Raw genomic sequence first — 17,465 nt, 5'->3', positions numbered from 1 at the left:
ATGCACATGTATGTACTATTTTAATTTACTATCATATATCCTTCAATTTTTTGAAATATATTAAAACTGTGTGAAATTATACGATGCAGAAAAATTGATGCTCTTTACAAGAATTAGACAAAATAATTTAAGTCGTTCTTTTGTACATTTTTCATACACCAAAATGCATAAAATTTCATAAATTCTATAGATAAATTATTACCACGTAAATGGTACAATTTTAATATAGCAAAAGAAAAAATGACGAATTTTTCCCATGTGTAAATATAATTTTCCCTTTTAACTCGTCAGCCAAATGTTTGACTCACCGCTTGATTACCAAATGATTGACTCACCCGGCTATCGCGAAATAAAAAGTACCATGTAGACATTTTAATTTTAATTTCAAATCTTGATGATGAAATAATTAAATTATAAAATGATGATGAAATAATTAAATTATAAAATTATTTCACGATCATGTGGCAGAATTTAAAACAAAAATTAAAATGTCTACGTGATATAAATGTCTCCCTTTTTTATAAAAATATGTATATATCAAAAATATAAATTTTTTCTTTTATTTCTCGTTATGAAATAAATCGTCTCACATATACACTTTACGAGATAGAACGATAACCCCAAACGTTTGAGATATCAACAAGCAGGATAAGGGCCTCGTGTTTCATCTCAGGCTTTAATAACGAGCGATAATTCTCCATTCATCACGGATAAGTATAAGCTTTAGGGACACTTTAGTATGGTTGCAGTCCTTAAAAAGCGTCACGATTCTTCGGTTGCATCGCGATTCGCGCAAACGGGAGACGCTCGTTCTCGAATTTCGTGACTCACGCCCACGAATAAATGTTTCTGCTCCAGCTCTCGTGCGTCTCGATGATTATAAATAATATAAGTGAAATGGGGATACTAATAGTGTAGCCCGCATCGTCAGAATCGGCAGGAAAATCGACGTTGACGTTCAAATGGTCAACGGTGGCACAATGGAATATTGTGTCCAAGATCACTTTGCATGTTCACAGGTGATTAGCGATTAGCTGCGAGCTGCGAGCGGTGAAGCACAGCAGATGAGTCTATTGTCATAGCACAATAACTTTCAGAATTAGAAAAAAAGTTTTTTCCAAAAAATCTTCGATTCAATATATATATATTTTTTTTTTAAGAGAAAAATTAATTTAATATATTATACAATTAATTTAATATATTATATAATTAATTTAATATATTATATAATTAATTTAATATATTATATAATTGATTTAATATATTATATAATTAATTGAATATATAATTGTTCTATCATTTTCTCTTCAGACATGTATTTATGGAGATTGTTATTATTTTTGAAGGATGAGAAGAAGGCATTATTTTAATTAATTAAATGATGAAGCGGCATTATATTAACGATGAAGAGAGACGTCGGTGTGAAAAAGGCCGCAGGAAGTCCGGATTACACCGGGAGGTTTCGTAGGCGCTTATATTTAGGCCAGCCCGATGCAAGCTTTACGAGCGTTCGCGTTCGCGCTCGTTAATTCACCGTTCATGGGGATTAAAGCGCCCGCGATTGCCATTAAATTCCCGAAATAGAACGGGACCCCGTTATTTATACCTGCCTCTTGATCATTCGGCGCCCGATTCGATTTTTATCGCTCGCACGCTCGGACACCCGATATCGCGAGATCTTAAGTTAGGATCGCGAATACAAATGAGGGCCATAATTGGATCGAGACAAATTTAAGTCTCGCACGAGATTTAAATTATCGCGTCGCGAGGGGAGATAATAAATTCCTTCTTCTTCGCGGATACAACATCATCACCGGAAATACACCGATTTAACCAGGTACGATCGATGCGTTCATAGCACGAGACACTCCAAGTAATGCAGGATGTTAGATCATCGCTGGGACTGCACGGTGCCTTGCGTGGGCGGTTCATCACTCCCGCGCCGCTCTGATTAATACTTAATCTGCGGGCTCGATCTACTACGATCTACTATATACTACACGATGTTATCTCTTTTCACGGGCTTCCTCATTGACCGAGTCCCTACTTGAGCGTTGCATCAGCAGGGCTAAAGAAACGTGTATTTTATTTCAGCAAATATATATTATTTTAAATAGTATATTATTTTAAATATATATTATTTAATTTATTTTATATATATTATTTAATTTATTTAATTTATTTTAAATATATATTATTTAAATATATATTATTTTAGCAATATATTTGTAGAGACAAATTTTAATACAAAATTTTAGGAAAATACCTCATACTTTTTGAAATACGTTTTTATTTTAAATATTTACTTGAAATATATTTCCTTTATGTTGAAATTATTTAATCGTCATATCGACTAGCATATTTGTACAAGACCATAGAGCAGATATGAAAAAGATTTCTAGTTAGAATAATGGTTTTTATCATAAATCAATTAAAAGATTGTTAGTGTTTGCTTAGTGATCCAACGACGAGTCACTGCAATATCTGTATGCATTTCTCATGTACACGTGCACATATGCAATTTTTCGTATCGTAGCTGTAATAACAAGATAGCTGAATATTTAAATTTTTTACCGATTAGAAACGGGAAGCTATTTCATAATATTAAACACATAGATAAAATTACACAATTTATATTTACACATAAAATATTTGATGATAATATACATGAGCATATATATTTTTTCAATGCGAAAAGAATCTTGTTTCGGAGAAGACTGAATTAAGATTCGACCTCCCGTTGCGGCCTCATACATATGATTGGGAGCAGCGTGCATCTCGCATCCGATGCCACCTAATATCCACGAGCATTCTCTCTAAGGTGCGCACAATGTGCCATTATCACCAGCGGTGGTAATCTCTTTCATATATCCGCTCGGTCGTACATATATTCATGTAATCCTGGTCTCGTTTACCACTCATAAAAAATGTAATACGATTAAATAAAATCACGCTAGATGCAGCGTGAACGAGAGTTGTAAATCTTACAGGAAATTGAATTTTTTTCGCGCACGTGTGTGAAAAAAAAAGGAAGAAATAATCCCCCTTCGTGTGATTTATAAATTAAATATATATAATTTTTATAATATAACTAAATAAATAAAATAATATAAATAAATATATAATATAACAAATATATAATTATAAATTATATATAATTATAAATTTATAATATAAATTAATATATCTAATTTGTTTACATTACATAGAGTTGCAAGAAATTTAATCTATGCATTCTTGAATTAATTCTCCGTTGTTTCCAACGAGTATCTTTTCGAGGGATCTAAAGGATCCATCCGTTAATTTATTGTCGCTTAAGTTTAACAGTCTGCAATTGCTCGATGCATCAAGAATTATGCACCAGGAAGCAGCCAGAAGTAAGATGTATAAATGTCAGCGTATAGCAGAACACGTATCGTGTGATTCATTTGTGCGATTCGTGTCTTTAAGAGGCGAATGCAGTCACGATTTCGCGCATAGCAAGGCGAGTAAATGGAGATCGAATCACGCGTCGTCGTCTCTCTTAAACGTTTCGATGACTCGTTCGCTTTTCTGAATTCGCAGATTATGTACGTAGAAACCTGCCTGCGACCGCGTGTCGCGTACTAAATATAGAAATTATTTCACGACACCGAGTCTCGAGTCGCGAACAAACGCTCGGGACGTCGATAAGCGTTGTAGTCATGAGCGTTCAAGGCGAAATATCAAGAATGGCGATATCATCGTTTCTCACACATCACTTATTACCGATCCAATTAATGCTGTGGGTAGAAAATTACTTCAATTAAAATCGCACGATTAAAATGATAAGTTACTCATAAATTATGATAACTATGGAATATATTTAAATTTTTTGCCTCTATATCATTTTCCTACATTTTCTTGACACGTGTATAATATTACATATTATCATATTCAGAAACATTAAATATTTTTTGGTATATATATCAAAATAAAATTGGTTTTAATAAATAAAATTTTAATAAATTAAAATAAATGATAAATAAAAGGTAAATTAATTAATTAAAAGATTGCGTTGTTGTTAAAGTATCTTGATAAACGACAATTGATTGATCTTAATGCTATAAGTGCATCGTAAATATAATATCAGCGATGACGTTAAATTGCCTGGCGAAATGCATGCGAATGATTTCATGACGCGGCGTCTGTAAAGCAAAGTAAACATGCCGATAACCGCAATGCGCTATCCAGTACAAAACAACGAAATTAACGCCGCTCGTTTCTCATCGTTGCTCGCCTTGATGAGTGAAATTGCTAATTGACGGGTATCACAATGCAACGCGGAAATATCTTTCGGCCATTTCTTTAGAAAGAGAAATTAGCTCTCCTTTGTAAGCGTCCTTATCATCGCAAAATGCTCCTCGTTGATATCCCGGAAAGCGCAGTCTTATCATCGACCGCTTCCATATGATAAGTACATGATAGTTTAACGATGATTCGTAACGAGCTTTATTTCATAGATTTCTTGTCATTGTTTCATTGTTCTGCGCAAAACGATTGTGTGAGATCGCGAATGCAATTTTGCATGAGAACTTGATGAAGAGATACAAATACTCCTCTCCCTCCCTCTCTATCTTCATTAAATTATTATTTCCATCTTTTACCCTTGTAGAAAAATTATAGTAATTAATGTTTTTTTTTTTAAATAATTCTCATGCGCGTTACAATCCGATTCATTCAACGAACGTTGTTCGCGTATAGCGTTGCATTCGCATAAAAAGTGCGGTGCTTACGACGCGTGTCGGGGCAGAGGAGGAAATGAGGATTCAATTCCCTCGCCGCTTCCGGTTGGCAAAATGAAAGTCGAGAGCGATCAAACGCATCATTCGGCCGTGCTTTTTTTCTTGTGCTTCTCTCGATTAATTTATTCGCTGCCGCGTCGCATTCCAATATGTATGATATCGCGCGATTTAACGTCGCGAAAGTTTGCCATTTGTGGCACAGTAAAGCCGTGACATACGATGATTATGTGAGTCTCTCCTCGCGAATCTCTCGTAAGCAGAGATTTAAAGCAGCAGCTCTCACAAATTGATCGCCGATATCACAACCTTTCGAATGAATTATGGAACGCGCGAAATTGTCGCTATCGCAAAAACATGTGATAGGAACGTGCATAAAAAAAGTATAAGTGATATTTTATAAGGCGTTATAAGACATTATTGACCTCTCGCTTTGTACTATCGTACGACGTTGAATTAATTTATACTGTAAACTATACTTGTGTCTGAAGATACTGAGCTCTCGAGTACAATCATGATTGGTTATGGAGCTATTACTTTTATAAAAATTTGCGAAAAATATGGGAAATATATAATATATAAAATCTTATAATTTCAATTTGCATTCATTACTTTTCTTTATTCATTCTTTACGGTTCGTTTACTTCAACTATCAGATGTTCAGGATAATAATTGTCGTTCTTTATTATAGCATCATAAAGTAGCCCAAAAGAATAAAAAAATTATAAGTCTCTAAGCCGCATTTCCCATTATAATTTTAATTATGGTCATAAACATATGACTTTTCAGAAGATACGAAGTTGTTTGCTCTTCCAATAATTATTTGTTGCAACTTTTGCTGCAACATCACAATGAAAGATGAGAATTCCCGACACAATGGCAAGTTATTTAATCTTCCTCGCCATCGAAAATCGAGAGAGACAACAAACGAAACGAGCGCGTGGATTTGAGAAGAAAAAGGCAAGAAAGGTAGAGAAAGAGAAGGAGAAGGTAATGAGGCTCGCGTGAGGCACGTGCCCGAAGCTCGGACCATGTCATTATGCAGACGAGAGCCGGCGGAGCCTCAGGGTCTGTTACCTTTACCTGCCTGCAACACGCGTGCAAGACGGCGCCGTATATAAGACACGCATACGGAATACGGACGGTATTATATCGCGATGGCACGCGAGGATTATCCCTCGTAACGCATAAAACTCATAGAACTCGACTTGAATAGTTCTAAGGATGATGCAGGGTGTCCCATGAAACGTTATTTGGTCGTTGGCGACCTCCAATCGGTGGTCAGTATCATGTGTCGCTGTCACGTTGCGCTACCGAGAGTGATTCATGATTCAGGCGGAATCGCAAATGCGCGTGTATTTACCTGCAAAGTCAAGCGAATATGTCACGAATAATAAATACGGTTAACGTAATGAATGTGGTTAGGCACAGATGGTTTTGCATCTGAAAATGCAACGTAATTTGCAAAAGATCGTAAATATCAAATCTTTGCTTAACCGAGCAATAAACTTATCAGAGGATCATACTAGAGGATCGTACTTTAAGTAAATCATGTTGAGTGTCATCTCGAGAATTGAGGCGTCCATCTGATTAATATACGATGCAAAAAGTTTAATTGCTGAAAAAAATTAAAATACAATAAAATTAAAGAAAAAATAGCGATGAAAAATTACGCATAACTTCATCTTTCATTAAAACTGCCCACGTAAAAATTAAAATTATCAATCGAAGATATTAATTATAGGCCGCACATTTGTCATTTCTATCTTTGCAACGATAATATGAATAAATATAAATTTAAATTTAAATTTAATTAATTAAATTTTGTGGGAAAAATACATTGTTTTAAAAATTTTATTTGTCCGTATGATTTCTCTTTTGGTGGAATGGTAGCTGCGGATATGCAACACACGCGGTCAGTTTCTGTTCGCCATATGCTGCACGTCAACGTGTCACTCCCTCAAAACTGCATTGTTCTCTATGGCTGACTGCCCTTGGCATATGTTTCCTTCTTCGTTGAAGTTTATGAAGAAGACGCGTCGCGGTCCGTCTAATCTATGGGTAAACATTTTACAGGTCTCTTTCGGGAAATTTATATTTCCTGTCGCCCATTTTTTTCCCTTCTGAGCATAATTTTTGCTCCACATAATCGTAAAGTGGACGCTTTTCTAAAGTTTTGGCAAGAATTTGTTGTCTTATTAATTTTGTAATTACATTAATAATTGATATAATTATTTATATTTCATGACACACTTATTTGATGCTGAAAATGTATTGTGTGCTATATACAATTTTTGACAAATCATTTTCGACGAAAGAGTAATTTGCATATTGACTTGTACATATGTTCCGTCGAGTGAGTACTCGACAAACCAAATAAACGATCAGACAATCTCGACAATAGTGTAGTTACGTAATCGCAATCGAGTTAACAATAGTGTCACGTCAATAGAATTGGGTCATTGTATCGTGACCTAAGAAATGATCTATGAAGCGATGATTTATTGCACATTAATTAATGAAATTAAAATGTTACATTTGATTTTAATCTCATCCTGATCAATTCTCTCCTATTGTTCTCAAATTATTCCATACATAATAATAAAAATTATTTAATATTCTTTTTTCTCTGTTAATTATTTAATCGAATTTTAAGAATTTTTAAATACAATTCATAAATATCTTACGATGGAATTCGAGCCGTTAAATTTGATAAAATTGGAATGAATAAGTAAATACAGCTGCTTTCAAAATTATGAGAATTGCAGAACATAAATTAGCACTTTACACACATTCGAGTGTGATCAATGCAAAGGGAATCTCTTTCTTATATCTCGTGAGCACCTATTTATAGATTAATTTGCAGATATTACCTTTGTTACTCGAAAAGTTGGAAAAATCTTCTGCGACCAAATATTGTATTTTTATCAAGTCCATCATCAATCAAGTGATAAATGGGCAAATGACCTTTAATTCATTGGAAACTTAATAAAAGTTTGGTTGCTTCGAGCGGCGATAAATGCAAATTACAAGCAAGAAACATTTATTCTGCGCGATAATAGCTCGTGATCGAGATTAATCTAACGAATTCACTATCGTGAGAGAGAACGTTTTCTACCTGCGGTGAAGGTGTGGCAAAGCTATCTTTATTCAACGATTTTCTTAGTTTCAAAAATTGTTATCAACATCAAGTTTTGGAGAATAGATAGATCAATAAATATAAATCAATAAATATTATAATGATATATTTAAGATATAAAAGAAAAAAAATTTCAATGTCTACATTTAATTATATTTTATCTCGATAATTTTATGCTATAAAATTATGTCGTGCAAATCTGTCTGTTTTGTTTATGGATAATACACGTTGTTCAAAACATACGAATCCTTTCCTTTCAAGTGACACACAAGATAAAATATGTATTTGTCAGATGTGACAAATTCGCGACGCTGGGAGGTAAAATTATCAATCAGGCGATCGTAGATCACATTATCGTGGAATTGCGGTACCATTACGCGGTTCACGCACACGCATGATTTCACTGTGAATGGTTGATTACAGGTTTGCCCACAGTGAGAGCTAAATGGTATTAGTGTGAGGAGGTGCTCCTTATAAAGTAGCGGCGACTCAACGTCGATATACGCCTCCGTTCTTTGCGTTACGTCATCGACTGATCGTGCGTATCCTCGAATACATTGCGTATGATGTCTTTAAAAATTCTCTTACGCAATTAGAGTTCGAAAAATTGGTTTAAATATAAAAAAAAGTTTAATTAAAATCTTCTTTTTTTTAATACGTGAAAGTATCTCGCGACTATTGATTTTTCTCGTTGTGTAAAATAATATTTTTAAACACTTAAATTTTGTGTTATATGTCTATAATTAATTAAATTAATCATGTGGAATATTTATTCTAGAATTATTAAAAATGACATAGCTATATTATTTTTTATTAGAACATAATATTTATCAAATAAATCTGAGCAATACTGTTTTAATAATTCAATGATATATATTAACAATATTAATAATTTGATGGACGATATTAATAAAAATCCTAACAAGCAGAAATGAAAGACTTGAGGAAATTACGAGAAATATTCTGCGACATTTAATTGACATATACAAGCGTATATTCGCCACGAAGGGATGCGTAACGAAGCGAAATTTCGCACGGATCGGATATACGCACGAGCTCTACGTTGATTTTTAGTAGCCTCAGCAATAACATGGCACATTGCATGTGAATATCGCTTGGGAAGAAGATTCCACTTGGTTTAAATTTCCTAGCACGTGCCAGCGCATTAACATATACGTCTGAAGAAGCTGAACCATGTGCGCGGGTTCGCTGAACGGCATTTAATCAACGGTATTTTATTCCAAAATTCTATTAAATATTTAACATTCAAGTACAGAACTTAGAACAAAATGAGATTCGATCGTGTAAAAGTATAATAATAAATTACATTATAAAACACATTAATTTTAATAGTGTCGTGAAAGAGAAATTTATGTGTCTAATGTTGGGGATTTAATTTCTTTCAATTAAATAGATCTCATCGAATATCTTTATGATCCGGTTAAAAAAAATATATAATTATTAAACAGAAGAGATTAGCAAATTTTGTGAATATATTCAATATATTCAATAGTAGAAAGCACACATTTTTATTCCAATAACCAGAATGATATATGATTATAGCCGCATTTTTTTTGTTGAATAGAGACAAGCCTTATGTATAATTTTTTCCGGTGGCGTTTAAGAGACTTCCCTTTATGGAAGAGGAAAGGGTCTTTAAGTGTTACGTGATTTCCGGCTTGAAACCTGAGATTGCATTACAATCGTCATTCTTTATGCTTGTACACGAATCTCCATTTGGCTGTAACAGTTGTAACGGAAGTTATCTAGTCAAATGCACGTTTGGTGCGACATGATATACCGCGTAATAGCACCTAGTTACATGAAAATGATTTATTTTATTAAGATTAATTAAAAACATTTTTAATATAGATAAATATTTCTGATTATCCAAAGATATAAATTATTAGATCAAGTAGTTTAATTAAGACACTTATTATTTAGTTATTTAGTATGAGTTTACAAATTAATTTATATAGAATATAAATTAATTTGTAAACTCATCTTTATTTTGTAATTAAAATACTTTTATAAAGAAATGCTATTCAATTATGAAAAGTGAATTTTATTTAATATAAATTTAAGTATTTTTTTTAATATAAATTTTAATATATAAATTTATATATTTGACTATATTTAACATATAAATATAGTCAGATATATTAAATAAAATTCACTTGTTTCGAATTCAGAAGAAAGAGAGAAAAAAAAATTGGAAATTATTTAAAATAATTCTTGATTCGAAGAAAGATATCCATAATCTTGAAGAATGGATAGTCTTATAAATTCTTTGTTGATTCATCTGTAAATAATAAATAATTCATCCGTGATTTGCACGTAAAGAAATACGTTCTTGCGTATGAAAAGAAATTCAATGCAGATAAAAGATTAAAAAGATTCACGCGTTCTCTTTTCTGAAAAAAAAAATAGCATTCTGTCTCTTATGGACAATAATGCCGCTCTGTGTTCGCGGTATGACAATACCAATCGCAGGCCTTTCATGTGCCGGTACTTTTGGCGCGATTCCACTCACGATGCCCTCACAGAAGGTGTACCTACGTACAACATTTGTCACATTGCACGCACGACGTACGCGCATGATTCGCTTTCAAAAGAGAAGGACATTTTTCAGAGATCAAAGAGCATGAGAGATTCACGACGCGATGCTATTGAGCAATTCACCAAGTACGGCCCGACTTCGAGCTGTCCCGATTTTGCCAAATACGGGATTACGAATGCGCGTACGTATGATCTGTGTTGTAATGAGTCCCGATAAAAAAATATATACATCGAGAGATATTCGCTGGCCGCGAGATTCGAATTACACCTGACGACGACAAGTCGCTCTCTAATTCATGCGCGATGGATAAATAGGATTTTAAAAGAGCCGCTTCGCGCGCTTATGCAAATTTCGAGGTTTGCCAGAAAAGTTATGCAAAATAGCTGATGTAACGCACTGCATCTCGCAAAGCATTATATATGATACGGGAACTATCGAGTTACTCCATTTTTCGCTTAGATTATTTGTGTTTGTATATCATGTACTTGGCACCAGCAACGATCAACTGTGCACTGAGGGAAAAATTATCTTGAAATAAAAAAATTTTAGTTAACTCAAGAAAGCTATTTATTCGGTGGGTACTAATCACGTATTTACTTGTATTTAAAACGTTTATTTAAGCTTAAGTTAAGTATTTATTTATATATGTTTAAAAATATATATATGCTTAAAAAATATAATTTTTAATTAAATATTTTTATTTTAATTTTACAAAATATTTATTAAAATGCATTTTTTATTCCCAAAAATTTTAAATTTTTTAATTAAAAAAAATAATATATTTAATTTAATAAATTATAGTATATATTTTACGAAAATAGTATTTAAATATAAAAAATATATAAATGAAAATAATGTACTTAATATAACATGCATATTTAATTAAAATTAAATGCTTTTGCTTAAATGAAATAAACAATTCTTTCCTTTTAAAGTAAAAATTTCAAGAAAACAAATTTATTTTATTTAAAAAAATTTTTCCCTCAGTGTGAGAAAGTGAAAAATGATGTTATATAATGATGTTATTGATGAATATTATGATATATAATATGATGAATATGATGTTATATAATGATGTTATTGATGAATATTATGATGTGGAAAATAAGAGATTTAAAAATGACAGAAAAAATAATGAATAAGAAATTTAATGGCGCTTTTAAACTTTACGCGTGTATTCCGTAGACAATATTTATTCATTAGTAATAGCTAATTAATGTTCCTTTACCGTAAAGTAACGGTAACTATAATAGACCGTAAATAGAGCGCAGGAAGATGTATTTCTAAAACTGTTGTATCCATAAATATACAAGAAACAGTTCTAAACACAATGTTTCGCGTTCTTCCATGATCCATTTTCGTATAGCTCGATTATACATGATTGAATGGACGTTCTTCGTTTTATAGCCGAGACCTTGAAAATCGCCAACTCATCAAATTTTTGTGTTGTTAAAAAAAAAATTGCTTGGCGATAAACATCGACCGCAGGTGCATAGCGAGACGATCGCAGCTGCAGAACTATTTTCGGTACTGATGATCTCAACGTCGATCATAAGCTCAGTTTACCATGTTAGGTAATATTTGTTGTGACTAATAATGAATGAAGTAATACTTAAGTACACAATACCATTAATATTTTAATAAAGTAAAAGAAAATCATATTAATTATCAAATTATTAATTGTTATCAATTTTAATACAATTAATTTGATAATTATTGTTAATAATTAATTTGATAATTTATTATTATTAAAATTGTTCTCTTCAACTAATATTCTTTTCTATTAAAAAACAAAGAGTGAAACGAGGTTACTGAGAAGTTTAAAATAAAATAACTCATATCAGTCCGTAAAGAAAACTATTAGCATGTACATGTGGAATATTTGCATATAAGAAAGGCTACTAGGATAAGAGCCTATGATACCTTAGAATGACATTAAAACCAATGAATCCTGACTTTCTCCTCGACAATCAGGTTGCTTATACTCATGTAATCTGACTCAGGCCATCACGATCGCCCACTGATCGCACCTATTCACATGATTGGCTCACCTGAACCTACATCGATATTCCTGAATCGCGAGAATTCCCGACGATTTCGTGTCCTGCGGGACCGGTTCGCCCCTGCATTCCTGTTCATGTGTCACATGTCGGTGACTGTAGTCTCCTATGAATGCAAAAAAATAGAGTGGGCGAGAGCCTAAGACCTCGTCAGGTTCGACCCACGTTCACTAAAATAGTATGGAACGTTTATCCATTACAATTATACAAGCATACTAATATTTTTCTGGATTTTCTGAACACAATAATAACACGATACATTATATTATAATTTGGAAAAAATATTGAAATCACGGATAAAATTTATTTTCAGAATAATAATTATAATTCGAAATCATTACAATGATTTTTATATTCGCCAATTAGCTATGTGTGATCGGTAAAGTTTGAAGTTTTTTTTTAAATAAAAATCTTCAGCTTCTATCGTGCTTGCGTCTATTCTCAGTATTTAAGGAAATTATTCGCGACAAAAATAATATGATATTTCTTATTAATATTTCTCCCATTGCTATTGTAATACTTTTTTTGTTTTTGCACATCAAAGGAACGAGTTTTGTAAATAGTCATTTATTTTCTACGCATATTATTTATCTCTAGTTATTACTCTGGTTTATTTAAGCGCAAATGCACCTAGTTAAATATTTCTATATTATCTCGACTTAATCTTGCGAAGGGAAACCTGTTTCTGTCATTAGTTATAATGACGCGCGTAATTATGATTATATATAATTATGATGATAGACTGGCAGAAAAAGCGAAAAACTTTTCTTTATCTTTACATTTTTCAAGTAAATTTCTATTTAAATGTAACTTTTAAAAAATAAATTTTAATTGGCCCGATCATTTGCTGTTATTAATATTGCGATATGCAACTTTCATGACATATCAGCGGACGCTTATGAATTGCTTACATAAGCAATATAATCGTCTCTTTCTATGTATTTGCGTACGTGTATGGCGCTTACCTACGCTCGCTGCACCAACCTAGAAGTCGATGTGTGCCAAGGTTACTCTATAGGCAATAGCATTTCCATGTGTTTCGAGGTGAAAACCTACGACATGGAATTTGTCCTGATAATTTTCATCGATAGGAAATAATTGCTCGAAAAATAGCATGTGCAATATCCAAGTACTTTAATCAATTTTATTATCTAAACGTTAAATTGTAGCATAATTTTAATACGTTGCTTAAATAATAATTGATTATTAAAGCCTATTCAAGTATGCAGCCATAGATCTTCATAATATTAATTGCGCGTATGATATGAGGTAATAATCGCCGATTAAATTCGTCAGCGCAGATTAGAATAATCAGACGAGGAATAATGGCCGAAGTTATTGCTTATTATTATCGTTATTGAACGTCTTTAGATGTTAATAGACTTTAAATTAGCAACGTTACAAAGTTAGGTCACTGGATCAAAGTCAAATCAAGTATGTATGGATTATCATCTATTTGATTACTTTACAGACAATCATTATTAGTGTTCTACAATTTAAAAAATATATCGCGTTTTAATAACGTAATAAAATTTCATTATTTATCGATATATTTAATAATTATATACTTTTTCCAATATTGCAAGATATTTCAAGATCAACAACGATATATCGATGCTATAATATCGATCGCGTAAATATCGATGAGATAATTTCCGTCGAATGGGAAGAAAGCTTTTACCCTTTTCTACGTCAAGCTAATGTCCCGGAATCGTCTGACACAATATCAGACAATAAAAGCTACATCGTTAATCATATCATTTGTCACGAAGTGTGTTAATATCCGAAAAGCTTTTAATATTAATATTTTCCGCAGCATTTACTTGTCAAAAGTGTCACGAAAGAATTTAAGAGATGCAATCGAAAATTAAACTAACTTAAATAAGTCTTATATATTTTCTGTGTTTTATTCAAAGTAAAATAATTTCTTTCAATTTCGATCTTCTAGATTTTTAAAATCTTTCTTTTGAAAAATATACTTTGTATTTGACATAAAATTTTATTTGAATGATGAATATAAAAAAAAAATATCCGGAAATGGAGGAAAAATTCGAAATATATTGGATATTCGAGCGAAATTAATTATCTCCTCTACAGGTCAAAGTAATACCGATACTCTCTTGGACTTCGACCAAGGCTGACACACCTTTCGGAGGTAATTACACGATCGATTGTCTTATACCACCCTATTTTCATACTGACGTTGTTTAATGCCGGCGGTCACATTACCTTTTATTTCCGTCTTTCTGGGTTGCGTTATTGAGTCGATTCTTATGCACGCAGATAATAAATTACTAGTAGGTAATAAATTAAAAAAACTTCGAATATCTGTTCCCAATTATTTTAATATCGACGATTCCACTGAATTGGTGGGAGAGGCACTCGCGAAAAAACAGTCTTCCGTTTAATAACGATAATAGCCAATTTGGCACACGCGAGGCGATCGTCATTAAGGTAATTGAAGATGTCAAATCATCGTTTCTCGGCATTTCTTTCACGTTTAATCATGCTTTTAATGTTCAAGATACTATCATTAATATTAATATTCAGTAAAAGTTACATTAATAAAGTTATTTTGCGAAAAAGATCTCGAAGAGTAGTCTTCAAGTAGTTATGACACGTTGCAATGCTTTTCTCCGGAAACGAGTTACGGGTTAATGCCTGCGGTTCTATGCCTGCCGTCATTCACATCATTAATTCCTCGTTATCATTCCTTGTTGATTTTATCGTCACTCGTGTTTGTTTGAAATCCATTACAAACACATGCGCTTAAAATATGTTTATTTCAATTAATTAGAGATATATTTTGAGAAAAAATTATTTGAAAATTAAAGAAAATAAATTAATTCCAATCCTTTTCTCTCTTCTGATCAAATAATTGATATAGAGATAATGAGAAAGCAACGAGAAGGATTAAGGAGGATCGATATAACGAACAAAGCATTGTAAGAAAGTCTATTAGCCATATGAGGTTGCGAGACCAGGAATAATTCTGATTGTGATACTTTCTCTACGAGAGAGAGAAAAAAATACAAGAGGCAACTTATATGAGTATGAAATGACTCCTCGAATGTAGTATTGCCTAGTTCAGAACGTAATTGACAGTTTTTGACGTCTCAATGGCTACTGACAGCTATACCTGAGATTTTGACAGCGAAAGCTATTCGTCGAACATAATTCATCGTCCATTAGTTAGATCTTACTACCAGATCTTATGCCATTGATCGAAACAGTCCACGACTGTTGACCTCAATCTCGGAAACGCGGACATGCTTATCGAGTCTCGTTAAATCGATACAAATGATACAACCTCGACGTTTAAACGATCATCTATCAGGGACAATCTCTTTTATGAGACAACTCTTAATCGCGCCATCGGTTCCAAATCTATCGGAATTATATATATAACTGTACGGTCTTTCCTTCGATTCACTAACAGCGTCATGCTTATTTTTTTTTCAGGGCAGTCGTGGGCGCACCGGAAGCCGAAACTGCGCAAGCCGGTGTTTACCGAGGAGGCGCAGTCTATAAATGCGATATTGCAGTAGACGATAGATGCAACATAATCCACTTCGACGATAAAGGTAACAAAAATTATTATTCATTGCGATTATTTTAGTTTTGACGAATTAATGCAGCATCGGTGGCTGTTAAAAATTAAGATTGTATTTTAAAAATTAATTAAATTTGCACCAAATTAAAAACTTTCCATAATAAAAAGTAAACTTTTGTCCATTTCAAAATTAATTTATTTTTATGAAATATTTTTTTTGTGAAATTGTAATATACATTTTTAACTATATATAAGTTTAACTAAATCAGAAATATTTTACATATATTTTGTTAAACCTATATATTTTATATGTATATATATTATATAAAATATATCGGATAAATTTAATGATGCATAATAGAGATCATTATCTGCATCTGTTACATTTTTTTAGGGTTAGTAAAATATTTTAATCTAAATTATGATATTTTTAACTGCTTCATAGGCTTATTAAAGGCGTTGAAAGATATATAAATATAAAAAGTTTTCACCTCATGTTCTCCAGACTGTCCTGTGAAACAGTTGACCTACATTCTATCTTTCTTTAGCACTAGTGTAGCTTCTTAATCTTGAGAAGAAACCGGCAAACTGAATGCAGGGAACGTGCTATTTTTAGTTAGTGCCAATACACCCACCCTGTCGTTGACCCTACTATATTTCGATACTTGGCAATTGCTGCACGTGACGTTACACACTGACCATGCATGATTTATTATATATCTAGTTCACGTCATTAATTATATATAGGAATAGGAAGAGTCTTAAATCTTGTTCAAGATCATAAATCGCACTTTGATTTATCAAGAAATTGTCTAACAATGATAATATTGAATCAAACAACTTGTAATTCAGTATACTAAATTTTTCCTAAAAAAATCGTAAAATTTTATTTTTTTAATAAATTATATTCTTTTGAGACACATAAATTTCATTGAAATTTTAGTATTTTGATTTTTGTAAATAAATGTGATCTTTTCAACTTAATGGAAATCATATGAATCGATTAATCGAGCTCTATCTCGACATCTAAAACTATTCAAACGTCGGGAAATACCTCTAACGAATCCGATTAACCACCATAAATTCGTGCTTTCGATCTAAGAAACCTGCGGCCGCTCGTTCTCTGATGTTCACATAACGCTCAGTTTATAAATCCAGGAAGGAAACGTTGCGTAAAGTCTGACGGGGAGAAGTAACGCGCTCGCGAACCAATTAGAGTGACCGCGTTTAAAGTACGGAGCTCATAAAGATCTCCGGTAAAAGCGAGGGGGTTAAAAATATGACTCGCACTCGCGCCCGATGCAATCTTTCGCGCCGCTCATAAACATGCGCGTGAATCGAACTAATGCAAATTAGCGGGATAAATCTGCGGCGCGAATTAGACGCGGTTACA

The 17,465-nt window shown here is 32.6% G+C and overlaps 1 protein-coding gene across 2 annotated transcripts in view; it reads left to right on the top strand.

The window, feature by feature from the left end:
- LOC105255080 (integrin alpha-PS2) overlaps positions 1-17,465 on the top strand; it is a 61,585-nt gene that overhangs the window by 849 nt on the left and 43,271 nt on the right. For both annotated transcript variants that reach the window (XM_025407584.1, XM_025407585.1), the window contains exon 2: positions 15,982-16,103. In XM_025407584.1, the coding sequence (XP_025263369.1) occupies positions 15,982-16,103 (122 nt within the window). The remainder of the gene's footprint in view (positions 1-15,981; positions 16,104-17,465) is intronic.

The sequence above is a fragment of the Camponotus floridanus genome, unplaced genomic scaffold, assembly GCF_003227725.1.
Source record: "Camponotus floridanus strain SB8 unplaced genomic scaffold, Cflo_v7.5 scaffold18, whole genome shotgun sequence".
NCBI lineage: Eukaryota > Metazoa > Arthropoda > Insecta > Hymenoptera > Formicidae > Camponotus > Camponotus floridanus.
The sequence above is the reverse complement of the archived record's forward strand: the minus strand, read 5'-3'. Positions and strand labels throughout refer to the sequence as shown.